Here is a 22561-nt window from a genome sequence, read left to right on the forward strand (position 1 = left end):
CAGTACTGCTGCCCGAATCCTAGCAGGCAGCTCATCCACGCCCTTGCAGCTCCGGGGAGAGCCCCGGACCTGCCCGCCTGGGTGTCTGTGGGTCCTTCTGCCCGGCCATCTGCTGGTGGCACCTCTCCCCCCCCCCCCCCGGAGCCTCCCCGACCCCCGGCCCCGTGTGCGCCACCTTGCAGCAGCGCTGCTGGCCTCCGCAGCCGGGAAACTCAGCATGCGTCCCGCAGGCTTCGGGAACTTCTTGCTGCTGGCGTCCTCCCTTCTCTTCGCGGGGCTGTCAGCTGTTCCTCAAAGCTTCTCGCCATCTCTGAGGTAAGTCTGGTTTGTTTTTCTTTCAGACAGACCTGCCCTGCTTTGCGTGGCAGGACTCAAGCTTCAGGATGGCTGCCCTAAGCCAAGAGCAGTTAGGAAGTTGGACACGGGATAAACTGTTTTCAACCTGTTCCTATTCCTTTCCTTACATCTACACTGTGTATTGCTTTACCCTTGTCCTTTTGCTTTTCCTTTGGAAAAATACAATCATTAAACGAATATATAGTTTCCTCCTATTCCAATACATATCAGGAGGATTATCTGCCATCCTATGTGTACCCGTGTGATCTCACCGCCTATAGGGCAGAGTTATTCCATGGGGTCTGTATTACATTCTGCATTACATTTTAAAAGAGAATTTGGGGCACATCACAATAACTAAACTTTTACATTTTAAAAGTATAGTTCATAAGCATCGCTTATTGCAACTTGAAAAAGCATTAGGCACTATGCTATCATAACATGTAAAGCTCTTTCTATATATGTAAAGCTCTTATTTTTCATAAAATAACTGCCCCTGGCCACCAGCTAGCAATGGGACTTTTTAAAGAGAACTGAAAAGTCAGCCAAGTGTTATATACTGGATTAATTTGTATTTAAGTATGCATGTAAGATTCAGAGGCAAAACGCCAAGAGGCAGGGCCGGATCACCTAATCCACCTGGAAGACGGTCCCGTTCTCAGGTGGGCAGGTCACCACTTGGACATTTTGCGTCGTGGTCATTTCTTAAGGGATGGCCCGCGGGTGGTATCAGCTTGGTCTCCAGAGAAACGTGGGGTCCCAGGCTTCCTATCCACGGGGTTGCACGTCTCCGTTTGGGATCTGGGATCTGGGTGGACCCTGGGAGGCAACGTGGGCTCCGAGCAGAAGGGGCAGTGTCTGGGCTTGACCGTGGCCCCGCTGTGGTTTGTCGCCCCTGCAGAAGAGGCCCGGGCGCCGTGTGCCGGCTCTCCCGGGCCGAGTCGGAGCGCCGGTGCCGGGCGCCCGGGCAGCCCCCAGGGGGCGCTCTGTGCCACGGCCGCGGCCGGTGCGACTGCGGGGTCTGCATCTGTCACGTGAGCGAGCCCGGCGTGTACTTCGGGCCCCTGTGCGAGTGCCACGAGTGGATGTGCGAGACCTACGACGGGAGCACCTGTGCAGGTAAGGGGGCGGCGCTGTCCCCTCCGCGTGGCCCGCCGCGCCCGCCGGTGCGGGGACGTACGCGCTCCCGGGGCGAGAGGGGTGGGGACGGCCCCTCCTACAGCCCTGGAAGTTCTCGCCGCCGGGAAGGCCGTCCTTTTGCTCCTCAGTTTTGGAATCATGTCTCGTAACGCTCGTCTCCGCCCTGGGGTCCAAACTTCAGTGGAAATAATACGTGTAAGATTCATTCGCTTAATTATAATAATCTCACTTAGCTTCTACTTTTAGTTCCGTATTACGGACCAAATCTCCCAACTGCCTCGTAAATGGAATTATTTCACTGGGCTCTCCTACCCTAATCACGAATATTAATCATAATATTTGCAGGCTGTAAGCCTGTATTTATTTTATTTTATTTTAATTGAAGTATAGTTGATTTACAATCTTGTGTTAGTTTCTGGCCTGTATTTTATTTTTACCAAGGAAACACGGGGATATTATTTCCCTAAATTCCAGCAGAGCAGATTGTGTCTTTGAACGTGGATTTGCCCTCTCATACTGAGCATATAGTTCACAAAGAGAAGCACATATCAGAAAACTGTATCGGAAAAACAAGCAGGGCCCTATTTTCTTGGAAGCGATGGCTTTTGTATTGTTTTAGCTGCTCCAATTTTGTGGCTGTGGTGCAACTTGGTATTTTGTAAGGGTGGAGTGAAAATACATTCATTTCCCTTGCACATTTTTAAGGAGTGATTTGGATTCTGATACTGGAAAGGGTCAAGCTGTTTCTTCATAGAGAATACCCCTAACCTCTAACCAGTGTCACATAACCCGAGCTGTTTACTTAGGGCCAAAGAACCTCAGTCAGGTCATTGTGAATGATCCAGACACTCTGTCAGTAAAAGGACTACACAGTGCCTTCCCACCAGGGTTTGGCAAATACGTAGGAAAAGAAAATCTACTTATTTTACCCACAATGTAGCTGAGAATGAGAGTCCAACACTAACAAAGAGATCACGAATCAGTTTATAGCAAAATATTTTTTTTTCCCTTGGCATCTGGGCCCAGAAGTGCAGGGGGGATACTTAATATGCAGGCTGTTTGGCCGTGAAAAAAATATAGTCGTATGAGTAATTTGGAGGGGCACAGGTGCTTCTGAGTGTTTGTTTAGCCTTGAAGGCTGCGGCTCAATCCTTCAAACATATTGAATGCCACAACTTATTTTAGCTTTGTCAGTCCCAAAAGCTGCAGGGTTATTAAGGGCAGCCCTTTGGAATGAAAGCTAAGTATTGTCTAATATTTCATTCCAAATTCAACTGCTACCTGGCTTCTCGGGCTTTGATTGCCTCTGGCAAGGCCTCTTCAATATCATGAGTTCTGAACACATTTTTCGGGCCTTTTGTATCGCCATTTCATTGGAAAAGTAAGAAGCAAGATGCAGTTTTTCAGCCAGTGAGCTAGTTTTGGTTGCCAGATAAAACTACCCTTTTGAGGAAGCTGATCGGGCCCCTTTCTGTAAAACTAATGCTATGGTATGTATACTTTTGTTTACCTCCCATGGGAAATGATTCATTGTTTCCTCCTACCATCTTTGTCACTACATTCCTTCCTCCTTGGTACAAAATGCCGCACTGAGTCATGCACGGTTTTGTTTGCTAGTGTGTGCATTCCTGTAGAAGGTGAAATGAGTCTCTTTATTTAAGGCTGAATGAAATAACTGTGTTCGTTTTCCATCCTCTTCTGACTGTTCCTCATTGACACCTACTCTCCAGGCCTCGTGCAGAATCTGCCCCTGCGAATGTGCTGGCTACAGTTGCAAGGGCAGTGAGGACAGCCTTACACACAGCCTATCTGGCGGTCCTGCCAGCTTGCCTGCCTGTTCTGTGCTTCAAGTTTAGCTACTCAATTCCGTCTTCAAGAAATAATTCCTATATTATAGCCAGCAAGATAGAAATGTAGCAGGTCGTCTTTTATGTTTTTATGTGCACCTGGGCCTTTACCTCTATGATAAGTCCCTATAGGTGATTTCCAGAAATAGAGTAGCTTCCAGAGACTTCCCCCACCTCCGTGAAGAGAACAAAATCATGCTCTGGGAGTCTCTCGTAGAGTGGTTAAGACTATGGGCTCTGGGAGAGATTTTCCAGGATTCAAATCCCACACTTAACAGCTATATGAACTTGGGCAGTTACATAAACTTCCTGAGCCTTGATTTCTTCATCTGTAAAATGGGAATAATAAAGTACCTACCTTATGGGATTGTTGTGAGGTTTAACATATGCAAAAGACTTAGAAAAGTGTTTTGCACGAAGTAAGTGCTCAATACACATTAATATGCTTATATATGTCTATATAACACATTATTTTGTGATGCACAAAAAGTGAGCTGGGATGGATAGATGGATGGATAGAAAGATAGAGAGATTGATAGATACATAACCTGGCTTTGTATTTGTTGGTCATTTGATGCAGTGAAAGCAATTTTGTTTTGTTAATGTAGTCTGTTCCTGTTATTGAGCCAAAGCTCAAAAGGTCAAGCAAGGATAACTGTTTTGGCCCAGCCTCAGAGCAGCTGTAGGAGATGCACCATGCCCTTTTAAAGTTAAGTCCATTGGGATCCTTACACTGTGAATCATAAGAGACATACTTATTTTAGTTGTGCTGGTTGAGAGTGGTGACGTTTACATTATCACAAGTGGTCTGTTTCTCCGAGTCTCCACTGGCTCATGGCACATGAATCTTCCTTGGACTTCTGTAGCATAAAGGTCTGGCCCAGCGATTGTTCCTGTGGGTGCGATTTTCTAACGAGGAGTACGCTCATTTTGGTTCTCATTTCTTTGAGAACAGTCAAATGTTTGGTTGCATAAAAACAAACTTTCAGTTAGTACTTCAACACATCCTGGATAACCCTCTGAATATCTGTGATTACACTTAAATAAAATATAGGTTTCTTAAACATCTTTTTAAATCACTTTTGAAATATATCACTTAAAAGAGTTTCAGTTTTAGGAACTTGGAAGAGCTAATTGAATCCAAGTTCGCAAATACTATGAAGTGCTGTATATTTGCTAGACTCTCTGTTTGCTGTTAAAGGTGCTATAAAAGATGAGGAATATATTACAGCTTCCCACTGAGTGGGAAGGTTCAGAGAAACACCAAATGCCTATAAAGCAATGCAGGCTATAAATTTCTACAAATTTCTATGAGGGTTCCATTAAGGTAGGAATTAAATATTGCGGTTAAAAGTTCTCTAGAAAAAGGTAGCATTGGACATAAATCTTTAGGTATAAGGAGGTTTTTAATCCAAGAGGTAGACTTTTGGAATTCTGAGTGAAGAAAAATTCAAGGAATGGTTTAGAGGCAGAAACGCACGTGGGTGTGTTTGGAGAAGAGTGAGGGGTTCCGGGTTTGGCTTTGCTGGATCTTAGGGCTGTGGGGAAAGTGGTAGAAGATATATTGTGAGTTACAGTTGGACATCTGGTAGAGAGCTTTGAACCTGAATGTGAAGCTTGTGCTCAGTTAAGTAGCGTATAGGAGCCATGAAGCAGTTTGAACATGGGAGCGACAGATGATTAATGCTTTGATTCATGAAAAGTAATATGGTGTCTGGGGGCCCAGCAGGTTGGGGTAGACACTTGATGGGGAGGAACTCAGGTTAGATGCTATTTAAATTATAGTCCCGGGAGAGAGAATAAGAATAGAATTATGAGGCATTTTAAAGACTTTTGCAAGGTAGAATCAGCATGCTTTGGTACCCAAGGATGAGTAAGATGGTGTCAGTGACCAGGCATGTGGCAGAACTGAGAAGAACCAGATAACGCCTAATCAATGGTGAAAAGTCCCCATTAAATTGAAAACACTTATTTTTATCTGGAATTGCTGTAAAATGAAGAATTATTCCTAGAAGAATGAGTCTGGACTTTATGGCACTTCTGGGGTTGGATAGGAATCTTGTCTGAATTGTTAACTTGGGTTAACTTGTTTCTGTCAGTCACCCTGAGACAGTCATTTGATTTTTCTGAAACTTAGTTTCTTTTTCTGGAACGTCTTTATGGATGTAAAGAACTTTACATTCTGCATGGTATTATTCAGAAGAATTTTTAATATTTATGTATAAATATATTTAATATAATTTATGCATTTATACATTTATTCAGATTATAAAGAACCTTATAAGCATTGATTTATATATGTAAACACACATGGTAGGAAAATAATTAAGATACATGGAAACACACCTAATATGCAAATATCAGTAACTTTTTTCTTGCAGATATTTCTGACTTCTACACTGTTAAATAAATAGTATAAGAATTGTATATGACTACTCATGAGAACTGGACTTTCTGGCTCTTTATAGTGTTTCCTAGGACTGTTTGACCTGCTTTTTCATCACAGTTGCATTTTTCTTAGATTGTTGAATAATTGTCTCCAAGACTATTTTGTGGAATCACCCTTTGGTTTTTCCTTTCTTTGTCAGCTTCCATTTGCCACCTTCTCTTCCTTCCTTCATACCTTGTCCTGTCCTACTTGCCCGCTCCTTTACCTCTGCCTGGGCCCCCTGGTATTTACCACCCTTTACTTCTTTTCAGTATCCCCTCTGCCCCTGCACTGAGCACAAAGCACTTAAGAGCATTCACTGCTCTTTAGCGCCCCCGCCAGTAAACGAGTGTGTTGAACAGACAGACTCCAGTTTCTTTGTTGCCTCTTTGCTTGTGTTTTCATCCTGGTCTGTACATGTCTTGAGGTTTTGGAGAACACATTCAGGAGCCCGCACCACCAGTTTCCCCATGTCGTGCAAGCTTCTCTTCTGAGCTCTAGCCTGTTAGGTTCATCCATTTTGGATAAATGCATCTTGTCTTACCCCAAGGGACACATAAAAATTAAAGATTTTCATTCTCAAAGAAAGTGCCAGACCTGCACATGACTTTCTCTCAACTGTCTGGCTTTATTTGGACCGTACTCTGCAGCTCTACTGTAGACACTGAAATACCTTGGCCTTGGACCAGATCATCTGCACACCTTGATAATCCAGAAGAGCGTAGTTATAAAATCATAGTGTTGAGATCAAATAGTGTCAATGTGACAAATTCAGCAGTTATCTTTTAAGTAAAATTTCACCAGAAAGAGAAGGGAACATATGGGAACAAATTTATTTGTGATACAGATTTTAAATTTGTAGAGCATAAACCACCACCATAGGGTTCTCAAAGACTTTCAGCATGTTTTGAGACATGATGCTAAAGCTGCCATCCCATGCTTCTTGGTATCAGAACCTACCCCCCCACCCCCCCCAAAAAAAGCTGCCCAGCTCCCTGGGCCTCAGACACAGATTGTTAAGTCTGATCTGGTGCCTTGTGATGCTCAGGGCCTGGAGGTGGAGGCCCAGTGCCATAGGAGCAGAGATCCCTGATTTGGTCCTTTGACAAATTCCCTGTCTGAGGAGTTACAAAGTGAGACCAAACATTTTCCTAAGTTCCATATCCTACCTGCCATTGTGTTAGTTTTCTGTCACTGCTATAACATTGACACTCATCTTTTGACTTCAACAACACAAATGTATTTTCTTATACTTTTGTAGGTCAGAAGTCCGACGTGGGTCTCCCAGGCCTTAAGGTGTTGGCAAGCTCTGTTCCTTTCTGGAGACTCTTGGAGAGAATTCATTTCCTGGTCATTCGACATTAAGAGAATTTAGTTTCATGAGGTTTTAGGACCAAGGTCTCTGTTTCCTTGCTGGCTGTCAACTTAGAGTGTCCCTTATCTCCCAAAAGCCTCTCTTGGGTCCTTGCATACCCATCTGCATCTCAGAATGAACAGCAGGTGTCAGATCCTTCTCATGATGCCGGCCTCTAAGCATCTTGCATTGGCACATCCCTCTTTCACCACAGCCTAGAAAAGTGCTTCACTTTTTTTTTTTTTTAACATCTTTATTGGAGTATAATTGCTTTACAGTGGTGTGTTAGTTTCAGCTGTATAACAAAGTGAATCAGCTATATGTATACATATATCCCCATATCCCCTTCCTCCCTATCCCACCCCTCTAGGTGGTCACAAAGCACCGAGCTGATCTCCCTGTGCTATGCGGCTGCTTCCCACTAGGTAACTATTTTACATTTGGTAGTGTATATAAGTCCATGCCACTATCTCACTTTGTCCCAGCTTACCATTCCCCCTCCCCATGTTCTCATGTCCATTCTCTACGTCTGAGTCTTTATTCCTGTCCTGCCCCTAGGTTCTTCAGAACCCCTTTTTTTTGTTTCTTTAGATTCCATATATATGTGTTAGTATACGGTATTTGTTTTTCTCTTTCTACTTACTTCACTCTGTATGACAGACTCTAGGTCCATCCACCTCACTAAAAATAGCTCAATTTCGTTTCTTTTTATGGCTGAGTAATATTCCATTGTATATATGTGCCACATCTTCTTTATCCATTCATCTGTCGATGGACACTTAGGTTGCTTCCATGTCCTGGCTATTGTAAATAGAGCTGCAATGAACATTGTGGTACATGACTCTTTTTGAATTATGGTTTTCTCAGGGTATATGCTCAGTAGTGGGATTGCTGGGTCATATGGTAGTTCTATTTTTGGTTTTTTAAGGAACCTCCATACTGTTCTCCATAGTGGCTGTATGAATTTACATTCCCACCAACAGTGCAAGAGGGTTCCCTTTTCTCCACATCCTCTCCAGCATTTATTGTTTGTAGATTTTTTGATGATGGCCATTCTGACCGGTGTGAGGGGATATCTCATTGTAGTTTTGATTTGCATTTCTCTAATGATTAGTGATGTTGAGCATCCTTTCGTGTGTTTGTTGGCAATCTGTATATCGTCTTTGGAGAAATGTCTGTTTAGGTCTTCTGCCCATTTTTGGATTGGGTTGCTTGTTTTTTTGATGTTGAGCTGCATGAGCTGCTTGTATATTTTGGAAATTAATCCTTCGTCAGTTGCTTCATTTGCAAATATTTTCTCCCATTCTGAGGGTTGTCTTTTTGTCTTGTTTATGGTTTCCCTTGCTGTGCAAAATCTTTTAAGTTTCATTAGGTCCCATTTGTTTATTTTTGTTTTTATTTCCATTTCTCTAGGAGATGGGTCAAAAAGGATCTTGCTGTGATTTATGTCATAGAGTGTTCTGCCTATGTTTTCCTCTAAGAGTTTGATAGTGTCTGGCCTTACATTTAGGTCTTTAATCCATTTAGAGTTTATTTTTGTGTATGGTGTTAGGGAGTGTTCTAATTTCATTCTTTTACATGTAGCTGTCCAGTCTTCCCAGCACCACTTATTGAAGAGGCTGTCTTTTCTCCATTGTATATTCTTGCCTCCTTTATCAAAGATAAGGTGACCACATGAGCGTGGGTTTATCTCTGGGCTTTCTATCCTGTTCCATTGATCTATGTTTCTGTTTTTGTGCCAGTACCATGCTGTCTTGATGACTGTAGCTTTGTAGTATAGTCTGAATCAGGGAGCCTGATTCCTCCAGCTCTGTTTTTCTTTCTCAAGTTTGCTTTGGCTATTCGGGGTCTTTTGTGTTTCCATACAAATTGTGAAATTTTTTGTTCTAGGTCTGTGAAAAATGCCATTGGTAGATTGATAGGGATTGCATTGAATCTGTAGATTGCTTTGGGTAGTATAGTCATTTTCACAATGTTGATTCTTCCAATCCAAGAACATGGTATATCTCTCCATCTGTTTGTATCATCTTTAATTTCTTTTATCAGTGTCTTATAGTTTTCTGCATACAGGTCTTTTGTCTCCTTAAGTAGGTTTATCCCTAGGTATTTTATTCTTTTTGTTGCAGTGGTAAATGGGAGTGTTTCCTTAATTTCTCTTTCAGATTTTTCATCATCAGTGTATAGGAATGCAAGAGGTTTCTGTGCATTAATTTTGTATCCTGCTACTTTAACAAGTTCATTGATTATCTCTAGTAGTTTTCTGGTAGCATCTTTAGGATTCTCTATGTATACTATCATGTCATCTGCAAACAGTGACAGTTTTACTTCTTCTTTTCCAATTTGGACTCCTTTTATTTCTTTTTGTTCTCTGATTGCTGTGGCTAAAACTTCCAAAACTCTGTTGAATAACAGTAGTGAGAGTGGGCAACTTTGTCTTGTTCCTGATCTTAGTGAAAATGCTTTCAGTTTTTCACAATTGAGAACAATGTTGGCTATGGGTTTGTCATATATGGCCTTTATTATGCTGAGGTAAGTTCCCTCTATGCCTACTTTCTGGAGGGTTTTTATCATAAATGGGTGTTGAATTTTGTCAAAAGCTTTTCCTGCATCTACTGAGACGAGCATATGGTTTTTCTCCTTCAATTTGTTAATATGGTGTATCACATTGATTTGTATATATTGAAGAATCCTTGCATTCCTGGGATAAACCCCACTTGATCATGGTGTATGATCCTTTTCATGTGCTGTTGGATTCTGTTTGCTAGTATTTTATTGAGGATTTTGGCATCTATGTTCATCAGTGATATTGGCCTGTAGTTTTCTTTTTTTGCGGCATCTTTGTCTGGTTTTGGTATCGGGGTGATGGTGGCCTCATAGAATGAGTTTGGGAGTGTTCCTCCCTCTGCTATATTTTGGAAGAGTTTGAGAAGCACAGGTGTTAGCTCTTCTCTAAATGTTTGATAGAATTCTCCTGTGAAGCCATCTGGTCCTGGGCTTTTGTTTGTTGGAAGAGTTTTAATCCCAGTCTTAATTTCAGTGCTTGTGATTGCCCTGTTTATATTTTCTCTTTCTTCCTGGTTCAGTCTCTGAAGTTTGTGCTTTTCTACGAATTTGTCCATTTCTTCCAGGTTGTCCATTTTATTGACATATAGTTGCTTGTAGTAATCTCTCGTCGTCCTTTGTATTTCTGCAGTGTCAGTTGTTACTTCTCCTTTTTCATTTCTAATTCTATTGATTTGAGTCTTCTCCCTTTTTATTCTTGATGAGTCTGGCTAGTGGTTTATCAATTTTGTTTATCTTCTCAAAGAACCAGCTTTTAGTTTTATTGATCTTAGCTATTGTTTCCTTCATCTCTTTTTCATTTATTTCTGATCTGATCTTTATGATTTCTTTCCTTCTGCTAACTTAGGGGTTTTTTTGTTCTTCTTTCTGTAATTGCTTTAGGTGTAAGGTTAGGTTGTTTATTTGAGATGCTTCTTGTTTCTTGAGGTAGGATTGTATTGCTATAAACTTCCCTCTTAGAACTGCTTTTGCTGCATCCCGTAGGTTTTGGGTCATCGTGTTTTCATTGTCAGTTGTTTCTAGGTATTTTTTGATTTCCTCTTTGATTTTTTCAGTGATCTCTTGGTTTTTTAGTAGTGTATTGTTTAGCCTCCATGTGATTGTATTTTTTACAGATTTTTTCCTGTAGTTGATATCTAGTCTCACAGTGTTGTGGTTGGAAAAGATACTTGATACGATTTCAATTTTCTTAAATTTACCAAGGCTTGATTTGTGACCCAAGGTATGATCTATCCAGGACAATGTTCCATGAGCACTTGAGAAGAAAGTGTATTCTGTTGTTTTTGGATGAAATGTCCTATAAATATCAATTAAGTCCATCTTGTTTAATGTATCACTTAAAGCTTGTATGCCCTTATTTATTTTCATTTTGGGTGATCTGTCCATTGGTGAAAGGGGGTGTTAAAGTCCCCTACTATGATTGTGTTACTGTCGATTTTCCCTTTTCTGGCTGCTAGCATTTGCCTATGTATTGAGGTGCCCCTATGTTGGGTGCATAAATATTAACAATTGTTATATCTTCTTCTTGGATTGATCCCTTGATCATTATGTACTGTCCTTCTTTGTCTCTTGTAATAGTCTTTATTTTAAAGTCTATTTTGTCTGATATGAGAATTGCTACTCCAGCTTTCTTTTGATTTCCATTTGCGTGGAATATCTTTTTGCATCCCCTCACTTTCAGTCTGTATGTGTCCCTAGGTCTGAAGCGGGTGTCTTGTAGAGAGCATATATACAGGTCTTGTTTTTTATCCATTCAGCCAGTCTATGTTTTGGTTGGAGCATTTAATCCATTTACATTTAAGGTAATTATTGATATGTATTTTCCTATTACCATTTTCTGAATTGTTTTGGGTTTGTTATTTCAGGTCTTTTCCTTCTCTTGTGTTTCCTGCCTAGAGAAGTTCCTTTAGCATTTGTTGTAAAGCTGGTTGGGTAGTGCTGAATTCTCTTAGCTTTTGCTTGTCTGTAAAGGTTTTAATTTCTCTGTCGAATCTGAATGAGATCCTTGCTGGGTAGAGTAATCTTGGTTGTAGGTTTTTCCCTTTCATCACTTTAAATATGTCTGCCACACCCTTCTGGCTTGTAGAGTTTCTGCTGAAAGATCAGCTGTTAACCTTATGTGGATTCCGTTCTATGTTATTTGTTGCTTTTCCCTTGCTGCTGTTAATATTTTTTCTTTGTATTTAATTTTTGCTAGTGTAATTAATATGCATCTTGGTGTGTTTCTCCTTGGATTTATCCTGTATGGAACTCTCTGCTCTTCCTGGACTTGATTGACTATTGCCTTTACCATATTAGGGAAGTTTTCAACTATAATCTCTTCACATATTTTCTCATTCCCTTTCTTTTGCTCTTCTTCTTCTGGGACCCCTGTAATTCCAATGCTGGTGTGTTTAATGTTGTCCCAGACGTCTCTGAGACTGTCCTCTATTCTTTTCATTCTTTATTCTGCTCTGCAGTAGTTATTTCCACTTTTTATCTTCCAGGTCACTTATCTGTCCTTCTGCCTCAGTTATTCTGCTATTGATTCCTTCTAGAGAATTTTTAGTTTCATTTATTGTGTTGTTCATCATTTGTTCATCATTAATTATGTTGCTCTTTAGTTCTTCTAGGTCCTTGTTAAATGTTTCTTGTATTTTCTCCATTCTATTTCCAAGATTTTGGATCATCTTTACTATCATTACTCTGAATTTTTTTTCAGGTAGACTGCCTATTTCCTCTTCATTTGTTTGGTCTGGTGGGTTTTTACCTTGCTCCTTCATCTGCTGTGTATTTCTCTGAACTTCTCATTTTGCTTAACTTACTGTGTTTGGGGTCTCCTTTTCGCAGGCTGCAGGTTCGTAGTTCCCGTTGTTTTTGGTGTCTGACCCCAGTGAGTAAAGTTGTTTTAGTGGCTTGTGTAGGCTTCCTGGTGGAGGGGGCTGGTACCTGTGTTTTGGTGGATGAGGCTGGATCTTGTCTTTCTGGTGGGCAGGACCACATCCAGTGTTGTGTTTTGGGGGTGTCTGTGAACTTATTATGATTTTTGGCAGTCTCTCTGCTAATGGGTGAGGTTGTGTTCCTGTCTTGCTAGTTGTTTGGCATGGGGTGTCCAGCACTGGAGCTTGCTGGTCATTGAGTGGAGCTGTGTCTTAGCGTTGAGACGGAGATCTCTGGGAGAGCTCTCACTGATTGATATTACATGGGGCCAGGAGGTCTCTGGTGGACCAATGTCCTGAACTCGGCTCTCCCACCTCAGAGGCTCAGGCCTGACACCCGGCTGGAGCACCAAGACCCTGTCAGCCGTATGGCTCAGAAGAAAAGGGAGAAAAAAAAAGAAAGAAAGAAAAATAAATAAATAAAATAAAATAAAGTTATTAAAATAAAAAATAAAAAAATTATTAAAATTAAAAAATTAAAAAGTAATAAAAAAAAAGAAAGAAGAGAGCAACCAAATTAATAAACAAATCCACCAATGATAACAAGCGCTTAAAAACTATACGAAAAAATAAAAAGGACAGACAGAACCCTTGGAGAAACGTTAAAAGCAAACCTATACAGACGAAATCACACAAAGAAGCATACACATACACACTCACAAAAAGAGAAAATGGAAAAAAATATATAAATATATATATATATTTATATATAACAAAAAAAAGGAAGAGAGCAACCAAATCAGTAAACAAATCTACCAGTGATAATAAGCTCTAAATACTAAACTAAGATAAACAGAAAACCAGAAACAAATTAGATGCAGAAAGCAAACCCCAAGTCTACAGTTGCTCCCAAAGCCCACTGCCTCAGTTTTGGGATGATTCATTGTCTATTCAGGTATTTCACAGATGCAGGGTACATCAAGTTAACTGTGGAGATTTAATCCGCCACTCCTGAGGCTGCACGAGAGATTTCCCTTTCTCTTCTTTGTTCGCACAGCTCCTGGGGTTCAGCTTTGGATTTGGCCTCACCTCTGCATGTAGGTTGCCTGAGGGTGTCTGTTCCCTGCTCAGACAGGATGGGGTTAAAGTGAAGTGCTTCACTTTTAAGGAGGCTTGCGATTAGATTGGATCCAACCAGATATCCAGTATAATCTTCCCATCTCAAGATCCATGATCTTAATTGCATTGGCAAAGTCCCTTTGGCCATGTAACATATTTATAGGAACAAGGATGTGAACATCTTTTGGGCCCTTCTTTTTCCTACCATAGCCTTCCTTCTGTAAAGCCCAAGAGGAAGGCCATGATGTGTGTACATGAGGGAGAGAGGTTCCAAGGCCATTAATACCTGGCTGTCCTTATGCTTCATCCAGGCTATGCAAGTACTGTCTTTTCCATTTTTCAGAGCTTATCTACAGGACCTAATGTTCCTAGATCCAGACTTTTCCACCACACCAGTGATGATAAGAAATACCAGGTTTTTGGTCCAGAACATGAAGAGTGACCTAGAACCTCAGCCACTGCTGAGGTTCAGTGCCTGACATTATCACTTGTCAGTTGTGGAGCTATGGGCAAGTTACTCAAATGCTTTTAGTGTCTGTTTCCTTACCTGTGAAATGGGGACAATAATAGTATCAAACGGGGATGATAATCATGCCAAGCACATACGAGTGATGAGTAGGTCACTCGAGTTATTATGCTTACTTCTGTCAGATGCCCCTGTTCTACCCTATTGTGATACTTGGTCCTGAGATATTTACTCCCAAAAAGTGATTTTCCTTCCATGTCATATCTTCTTCTGGGTCTCAATCTATGTTTCACATTTCCTCCTTTGACTGTCAGTGAGTGTTTGGAACCATCTCACCTCAGACAACAGGCCTGCTCCATAGTGTCAAGTCTGGGTGAGCTTTCAGCCCTGGCCAGCTTGAGGAGACCAAGACTCACTGGGTCATGCTCCAACTCAGTGGACTTCTAGGTTTCTGACCCTCATTTCTGTCTTTATCTCAGAAGCTGACTTTTGTGTTCCTGCCCCTGAAAACTTCACCCCAATTTTCACCATCATAATTGACTTGGATGGAAGTTTCCAGAGCCCTCCCCTCAATACTGTGTGATTAGTCCTTGAATCTGGAATTTTCAGTCTTTTTCTTTACTGGAAACCCCAAGATTTCTGCAAATTTGCAAGGCTTACACTCAGTGTGTTTCTGCTTCTGTCTCTTACTTCCACTGAGATGTCTGTATTTCCAGGCTGCTCCTTAATCTCTTCCAAAGTCTTGATCTCAAATAGGTTGATCCCAGAACCCACTCATTCCGCTTACAAAAATGGGAAAAGCAATACAATACAAAACAAAATCAAAATAACTCACTTTCACAGAGTTTTTGAGTGCAGCTGACCCTTGAACGATGCAGGGGTTGGGTTGCTGACTGCCACACAATCGAAAATCTGAATATAACAGTCGGCCCTCCATAGCTGCCGTTCTGTATCTGCAGGTTTAAGCAACCATGGATCCTGGAGTGCTGTACTACATGTTTATTGTAAAACATCCACGTTATAAGTGGACCTGTGCAGTTCAAACCTGTGTAGTTCAAGGGTCAGCTGTATTTAATGAACATTACTAAATGTTCTAGAGACATTGGGATGGGGTTGTTTAATCACAGGAACGTAAACACCTTAAGACTGAATAGTAATCGTTCTAGTTCTTAAAACCCCCAGGTTCCCAGTTGTGTGCCTCAGTCATCCCTCGCCTCTTCAGACTCCTGTTTCTTTCACTACTCATAATTTTTATTTCATTTCCAAATTCTGCTCATTTGGGGCAAGGAGTTTAACTATTATTTTTATCATCTTGTTTCTTGCTCATCCACGGTCTTTGAAGTCTTGGCCTCTATCCTGAGAGTTGATGTCCTCAGGTATTAACGTCATACATACCTTTACTTTTTTTCACATCTTGCTTTAATGTATGTGTATTTATAAATAACATAAATAATATAAATAACAAGGCCTGAGATGGTTCTCTTTGTACATATATATTCTGATTGCCCATACAAGCATATATATGTGTGTATGAATATGTATTTGCTACCTTAATTTATATGCACATGTCATATACATGTGAATACATAAGTATGTCTTCAAACATGTTTACATATGTATGTGTTTATATCACATATATGTGAATATATAAATATGTGCACAATCACATTCACATATGTGTGTTTATGAATGTGTGTGCATCTAAATGTTACACACAGAGACACACATGCATAACCCATCTTCCTGGGGGACTGCTACCTGTGGGGGAGAGACATTCCATTTTCAAATCTTTGTAATGCTAGTACTCCTGATAGAAGAGGCACCTTGGGATTGTTATCACATGTGTAAACCTGCTACAAATCAGTATCTTATTGGGGAATTCTTTTGGCGACTGCCTCTTCAATACATTTCATGGAGACAGTGAGAAATTATTTGGTTGGCTCCTAATTTGATTGTCTTTTTCACTATTCTGTCAATTAAATGTTATTAGGCTGCTGAAGTCACATTTGAATTACAATTAATACTTGGTAAAGAAGTTCTCTTTTTCTAACACTAAAACTTTGTTCAAAGACGGGAAAGGTTAAAACAGCTTCCTTTCCTATTTTTTATGAATAATAGTACTACTCTTGTCACTAACATATTTTTATCCTACGTACATTTTATGGAGAGTTTGGAAACTCCTCAAAGCCCCCTGTTACATGCTAAAGCCTTGAGTCTAGGTTTGGATGCAAAAACCACTCAGGATTTTTTTATAGCTGGTGGTCTTAAAAATATAAACCAAATTGTAAATTTTCTATATTCTCAAGGCAATAATATCTTCTTGTATGGTTTTGCATATAACAATAAATTCTCCTATTACAGAAATTTTATTCTCTGCTGAGTTCATCTGAATTTTCTAATCATACCTCCACAGGGAGAAAAAAGGAAATAAATAAAATGATGAGATAAACCAGCTTTATATTTCTCTGGATTTAAGATCCTCTAACTTAAGAAGCAGATTGCATTAATGGGAAGACAACTGGATTAGGAGACAGAAGACACAGGGGGAGGTGTTGTGGGAACCAGAAGGGGGCTAGCTTGTAGGAGCAATTTGTTTTGCCTTTCCACCTTTCTTCCTGCCTAGATTGCACCTGGAGTTCCAGCAGCCCCCCTTTTTAAAATTGAAGTAGATTTGATTTACAATGTTGTGTTAGTTTCAGGTGTAAAGCATGGTGATTTTCGGATATATATATATGTGTGTGTGTATATATATATCCTTTTTTTCCATTCTTTTCCATTATAGGTTATTATAAGTTATTGAATATAGTTCCCTGTGCTATACAGTAGGTCCTTGTTGTTTATTTTATATGTAGTAGTCTGTATCTGTTAATCCTAATACTCCTGTTTTATCGCTCCCCATCCCCTTCCACTTTGATAACCATAAGTTTGTTTTCTATGTCTGTGGGTCTATTTCTGTCTTATAAATAAATTTGTATCATTTTTAGATTCCATGTATAAGTGATGTATAATATTTGTCTGACTTACTTCACTCAGTATGATGATCTCTAGGTCCATCCATGTTGCTGCAAATGGTATTATTTCATTCTTTCTTATGGCTGAGTAATATTCCATTGTATATATGTACCACATCTTCTTTATCCATTCCTCTGTTGATGGACACTTAGGTTGCTTCCACATCTTGGCTTTTGTAACTAGTACTCCAGCAGCCCGTTTGAATCAAGGGATGAGTATATGGCCACCTATGAGGATAGCTTAGGCACAAGACAGGAATTTGGATTTTTTTGAGACTCTGTGGAACCTGCCACACCTGTACTGGACTGCCTACCTCTGGATTGCTGTTTGCACATGAAAATAATAAACTTTTATCTCTTTAAGCCCCTGTCATTTTGGGGTTTTCTGTCATTGGCAGCTAAATATAACCCTGTCTGAAACAATGGTTTTATTTTAAAAGTTCAAGTCTATTAAAGCAGGGCGAATAGAATATGTACAGTGGTTGAGAGCTTGAACTCATGAGACCAGTAGGGCTGGATGTCATACCTCTTTACCTGCTCCATGGATTTCAACAGTTTTGGTAAACTCTGCAAGACTCAGTTTGCTCATCTCTAAGATGGGCTCTGATTAACACTCTGGGGTAGGTTATTGTAAAGTTTAAGTGAGAAAATACACGTGAAGCATCTAATGGAATCACTGATGTTTAATGATCACTCTAAATAGTAGCTATTATTACTGTTGTGATTAAACCTGGCATCTCTAAGGGGATTATTTTAAGGCAGAAGGGAATATGTCTTTGCTTTTAAATGTATTTACTAGTAACTAAGTGACCAGTTATGGACATATAGTCCCTGTGCCTGTTTACATGGTCAACATATACTACTTTTTTGCCTAGAAGTATTTATGAGGTTACAATTTCCATGAGAAGACATAATTTTTAAATGTCTGGTTACCAGAATATAAATTACCAGAGAGAATACAAAAATTGTTTATGTATTTAAATATTAAAAAAATTTCAATTGATTTATCTGTATATTAAAATTATTAAAACATAATACATGTTTGCTCCAAAAAGTAAAAAGAAAATATGTTTATTGAATAAAAAATCAGTACAGCAGCATTGCATCTTAGGCAGAGAACAGGTTCTACGTCACCGCAAAGATCAAACATCTGAAGTTTAAATATTACCCTGACAAATCTCCAAGGAAGTCTCCATGTCTGAGTTTATTCCACCATATCTCAGTTATATAGCACAGTAAACACTAGTAAATGGGGGTTTACTCCATGGCTAGAAGACATTTTCAGGCTTTGGCCGGATCGTTCTTTTGGGGCCACTCAGCCCAGTAAGATGCTGACACTAGGAAACAGACATCAAGAAACTCAGCCCCCAGAGGTAATGTCACTTTCTTGCTCCATTTCATACCCACTTGGGGCCTCCACTCAGTGGATGGAATGACAGAATTTCTATGCTTTTAAATTATTATTCCACCTCCCTTTATTGCCAAATATATACCTTAATTGCCTAAGCACATATAATGGAAATCAAGTAAGTTAAATATATGTGTGCTGTGACTCCCCTTTAGACTTACTTTTAATCATAACCTCTGGAGTTAATATTAAATTAGGGTGTATACTTCCACATTTTCCCATGATTATATAAATATGCGTGTTAAGAACACACATACATACACTCACATTCTCACACACACACACGTAGGTTGTTTCCCTTCCTCTTTCTTGCTTTTTCTCTTTAGGAATACATCATGGCCCTCATTCTAGTTTTTATATATATTTATGATTAAGAATTTTCATAGGTATATGATGTTCTATAGTATGGATGTATTACTTCATTAAACTATTTGCCTATTAGTGAACATTCTGGTTGGTTGCAGTTTTTGTTATTTTTTTGTGTTTGGTTTTTTGATATAGGAGACTTGAAAGAGCATTCGATTTTAAATTGCTTACACACGCTCACACTCATACATGCGCACAGCTCTCTAGCACTCTGGCTCTTGCACAAGCACGTACACATTTCCACTAGAGTGAGTCGGGCTCCAAGACACGCAAGAGGGTATCACCAGTCAACAGAAGTGTTAATAAAAGTGTCTTCTTATGTTGAGGATCTTGGCAAAAGCAAACTTCAAACCGGGTGGAACTGGGAGATCTGAAGCCTTTGTCCTTTGGGAAATTTAGATTCCCAGCCTGGTCTGGGATTCAAGGTCACGAGTCACATCTGAGAAGAGGGAGAAGTATAGTACTGCTGGTACAGGGAGGACCAGGGGACCTGCCAGGGCATTTTCTGAGCCTCACACAGGTAAATTCTCAAGCTATTGTCCATTAACTCTTAAATTGATAAGGACTGAAAGCTGCAAGAAGGTTGCAAATCTCATTTTCTTTGGAAAAGAGTGCTTTGTCTTTTCAAGGATCACATTTCCTGGCAGATAAGAAACTATATTTTGTAATAGAACTCTTTCTTCTGTCTACTCTAAATCATCTTACTTAAGGCTGGGTAGAATGATGGCTTTGTAAAGGGAAAAGAAAAATAAGACCTTGAGAAGAATGCTTGCTGGTTTGACCTTGTGTAACCTCAGTCCTAATTTATGTGGTAGGACAAGTTTCTATGCCAAAGGCCCTATCATCCTAATTGTACATAGTCACTCGTTCAAACATCAAATTATTCCAAGTCAATAGTTACCCACTCCAGTTTCCTGTTTTATTATTTTATCTGGATATTTTCTAGGAAAAGCCAGGCTAAAAATTTTTTTTTAAAAAGGTCAATGAGTTTGGTATTGCTTAGAAACTTCTCTTATAGCAAGGCATTGACATAAATTTGTGATTTAATCAATTGGAGAGAGTAAGGAGCCAAAATGAGAAAATCAAAGCATGGTAAATGTATTTCCTAATTGGTCATTACTGCTCTTACAAAGCTGTCATTTTCTGCTGTGCAGAACAGTTAGACAAAACTAGTTATTTTTCTAAACAAAATGACTTGGCCATTTAATTAAACCTTTTCTTTTCCAAAATACAAAAGACAAGTTACAGACTTTTTTTTTTTTTTTTGCTTTCTTGGTCAACACCATTACTTATATATATAAGCTCTAAGAGCAGTATTGCCATGAAAATAACTCATTTTTAAGAAAGAAAGAAAGAAAATTTTTACAAAAGAAAGAAAGAAAATATTTGATTTGTTAGCTATGTACTGGATAGACTTCTTTTGATTGCTTGCTTGGATAGATTTGAGCCCTAAAATTAGTGCTGCATTAGTAATACAAAAGAATAATGGGAAAATATCTATTTATATTTGAGTATGCTTTGCTGGAAAATATTTTCATATGTATCAATTCATTCACTTCTCATGTAACTTGTAAGAGGTAGTCAAAATTATTATTCTCCATCTATCATACTGAGTAACCTGAGAAGAAATCTATCCCCCAAATCAACAGGCAGCTTCTCTTCAAGCACAATAAAGTTGTCCTAAAACCACATATTTAGGGAAAATATTTTCATCAATTTGGAGTCTTGAAATGAAAACATAATTTTCAGGGACCTCATTTTTACATTTAAAATATATCTTGATTTTTTTCTTGGAGAAGCAGATTTTTTACTCTTCTTTCTGTCTTATGTCAGAGAGAGTGGACATAAAAGCTCAAATACTGGGCAGAAGAAAGAACACCTCATTCATTTAGCATCAAAAGAAGTCCAGGTAGCAGAAATCACTGGGACTAAAATTACTTGTCATACCAACAAAGAGCATTTCTCTCAGCTGTAACTGAAATTCTTAGAGTGATTGCATTTAGCACCAAGTATTATCCCAATAAGAAGGATTCTCTGGAGCCAGCAGTGGGAGAAACTCTTTTACAATCTTTGGTTTTCCTTTTCTATAAAAGTGAAAGAAAATGTACGTAGGAGAGTTTGAATATATATTTGTTATTTTCATGGACATTAACTAGTGTTGTTTTGTGTGTTACATATTTTGGCTGTTATGAACAAATCACATTAGAGATTTGTTTTGCTTTTATAAAATTAAAGTGTTCATAATATGAAATCCAGAAATTCAAATACATGTAATTTTTAATATATATAGAGCCTTTTTTAGAACAAAGAGATGTGAACTGACAGAAATGCACAGGGAGAGAAGAAAAATGTGTATAGAAAACTGAACAATTTTGATTAGATCATCACGAGGGTTTCCTTTGTGCCTTGAAGGTGGGTATGTCAACCTTTGGGTCATGATATGAGGCTTCTGGGGACATCCTGCATATGCCACTCATCAATCTGCCTGGCGTTCCTGCATGTCTATATCTCAAGTATCCATGCTTATATGCCAAATGAAGAATTTTAAGACTTATGAGTGGCAATACATTGATCTGTTATTAATAAAGCCTTTGTTGAATTTAATCATCTTTCCTGGGCTTCCCTGGTGGCACAGTGGTTAAGAATCCACCTGCCAATGCAGGGGACATGGGTTCGAACCCTGGTCCGGGAAGATCCCACATGCCATGGAGCAACTAAGCCCATGCGCCACAACTACTGAGTCCTCGTGCCACAACTACAGAAGCCCACATGCCTAGAGCCCATGCTCCACAACAAGAGAAGCCACCACAATGAGAAGCCTGTACACCGCGACAAAGAGTAGTCCCCACTCACTGCAACTAGAGAAAGCCTGCAAAGAAGACCCAATGGAGCCAAAAATAAAATAAATAAAATAAATAAATATATATTAAAAAAACTTTCCTTTGGGAGAGCTAAGTGAGAAGGTTTGGATAGGATGGAAATGCAGAGGCAGGCTGCTCAGGAAAATGCCTGGGAATTAGAATTAAAAAAACAAAACAAACTGTTCTTTCTTCACTATTGTCACTTACTGTGTGACCTTGTGCAAGTCACTTAACTTCTCTGAGCCTCAGTTAAATTACATTTAACAAGCATTTATTAAACATCTCCAAAACGATGTCTAGAGGAGGACAGGGCATCAGGAGCTGTGCTCTGCCCTCTCTACTCTGCGAGGTGGGTAGGCAGGAGGGAGTTGAGTAGCTGATGGCAATAATTCTCTCAGCCACAGCATTTAACATAAATATTTGAACATAGTGGCTCTTCAGTGCAATTAATGGATTGATGTGATTGTGAATATCTGATATTTAGATTTAATTGGGAAGTAATTTTGTTTCATTTTTAAGTGTAACCATATTAAATTAATTACATGGAAAATTATATTGGCATCTTGAGGATTTTTATGAAGGGGCAAGAAAGTTAAAAAGAAAAAAGAGGGGCTTCCCTGGTGGCGCAGTGGTTGAGAATCTGCCTGCCAATGCAGGGGACACGGGTTTGAGCCCTGGTCTGGGAAGATCCCACATGCCGCGGAGCGACTAGGCCCGTGAGCCACAACTGCTGAGCCTGCGCGTCTGGAGCCTGTGCTCCGCAACAAGAGAGGTCGCGACAGTGAGAGGCCCGCACACAGCGATG

The 22561-nt window shown here is 39.7% G+C and overlaps 1 protein-coding gene and 1 long non-coding RNA gene across 2 annotated transcripts in view; both read left to right on the forward strand.

Moving 5' to 3' along the window:
• The first annotated feature begins 35 nt into the window (after nt 1-35).
• The window catches only part of ITGBL1 (integrin subunit beta like 1), a 207251-nt gene continuing 184725 nt past the window's right edge, over nt 36-22561 (forward strand). The window contains exons 1-2 of the mRNA XM_082366137.1: nt 36-315; nt 1238-1455. Of these exons, the coding sequence (XP_082222263.1) occupies nt 218-315; nt 1238-1455 (316 nt within the window). The 5' untranslated portion in view covers nt 36-217. The remainder of the gene's footprint in view (nt 316-1237; nt 1456-22561) is intronic.
• LOC309616053 lies at nt 1464-22364 on the forward strand. Its single transcript, XR_014237241.1, has 2 exons — nt 1464-1671; nt 19295-22364. It is a non-coding gene; the product is annotated as an uncharacterized lncRNA (long non-coding RNA).

Source organism: Balaenoptera borealis (genome assembly GCF_965194805.1).
Source record: "Balaenoptera borealis genome assembly, chromosome: 18".
NCBI lineage: Eukaryota > Metazoa > Chordata > Mammalia > Artiodactyla > Balaenopteridae > Balaenoptera > Balaenoptera borealis.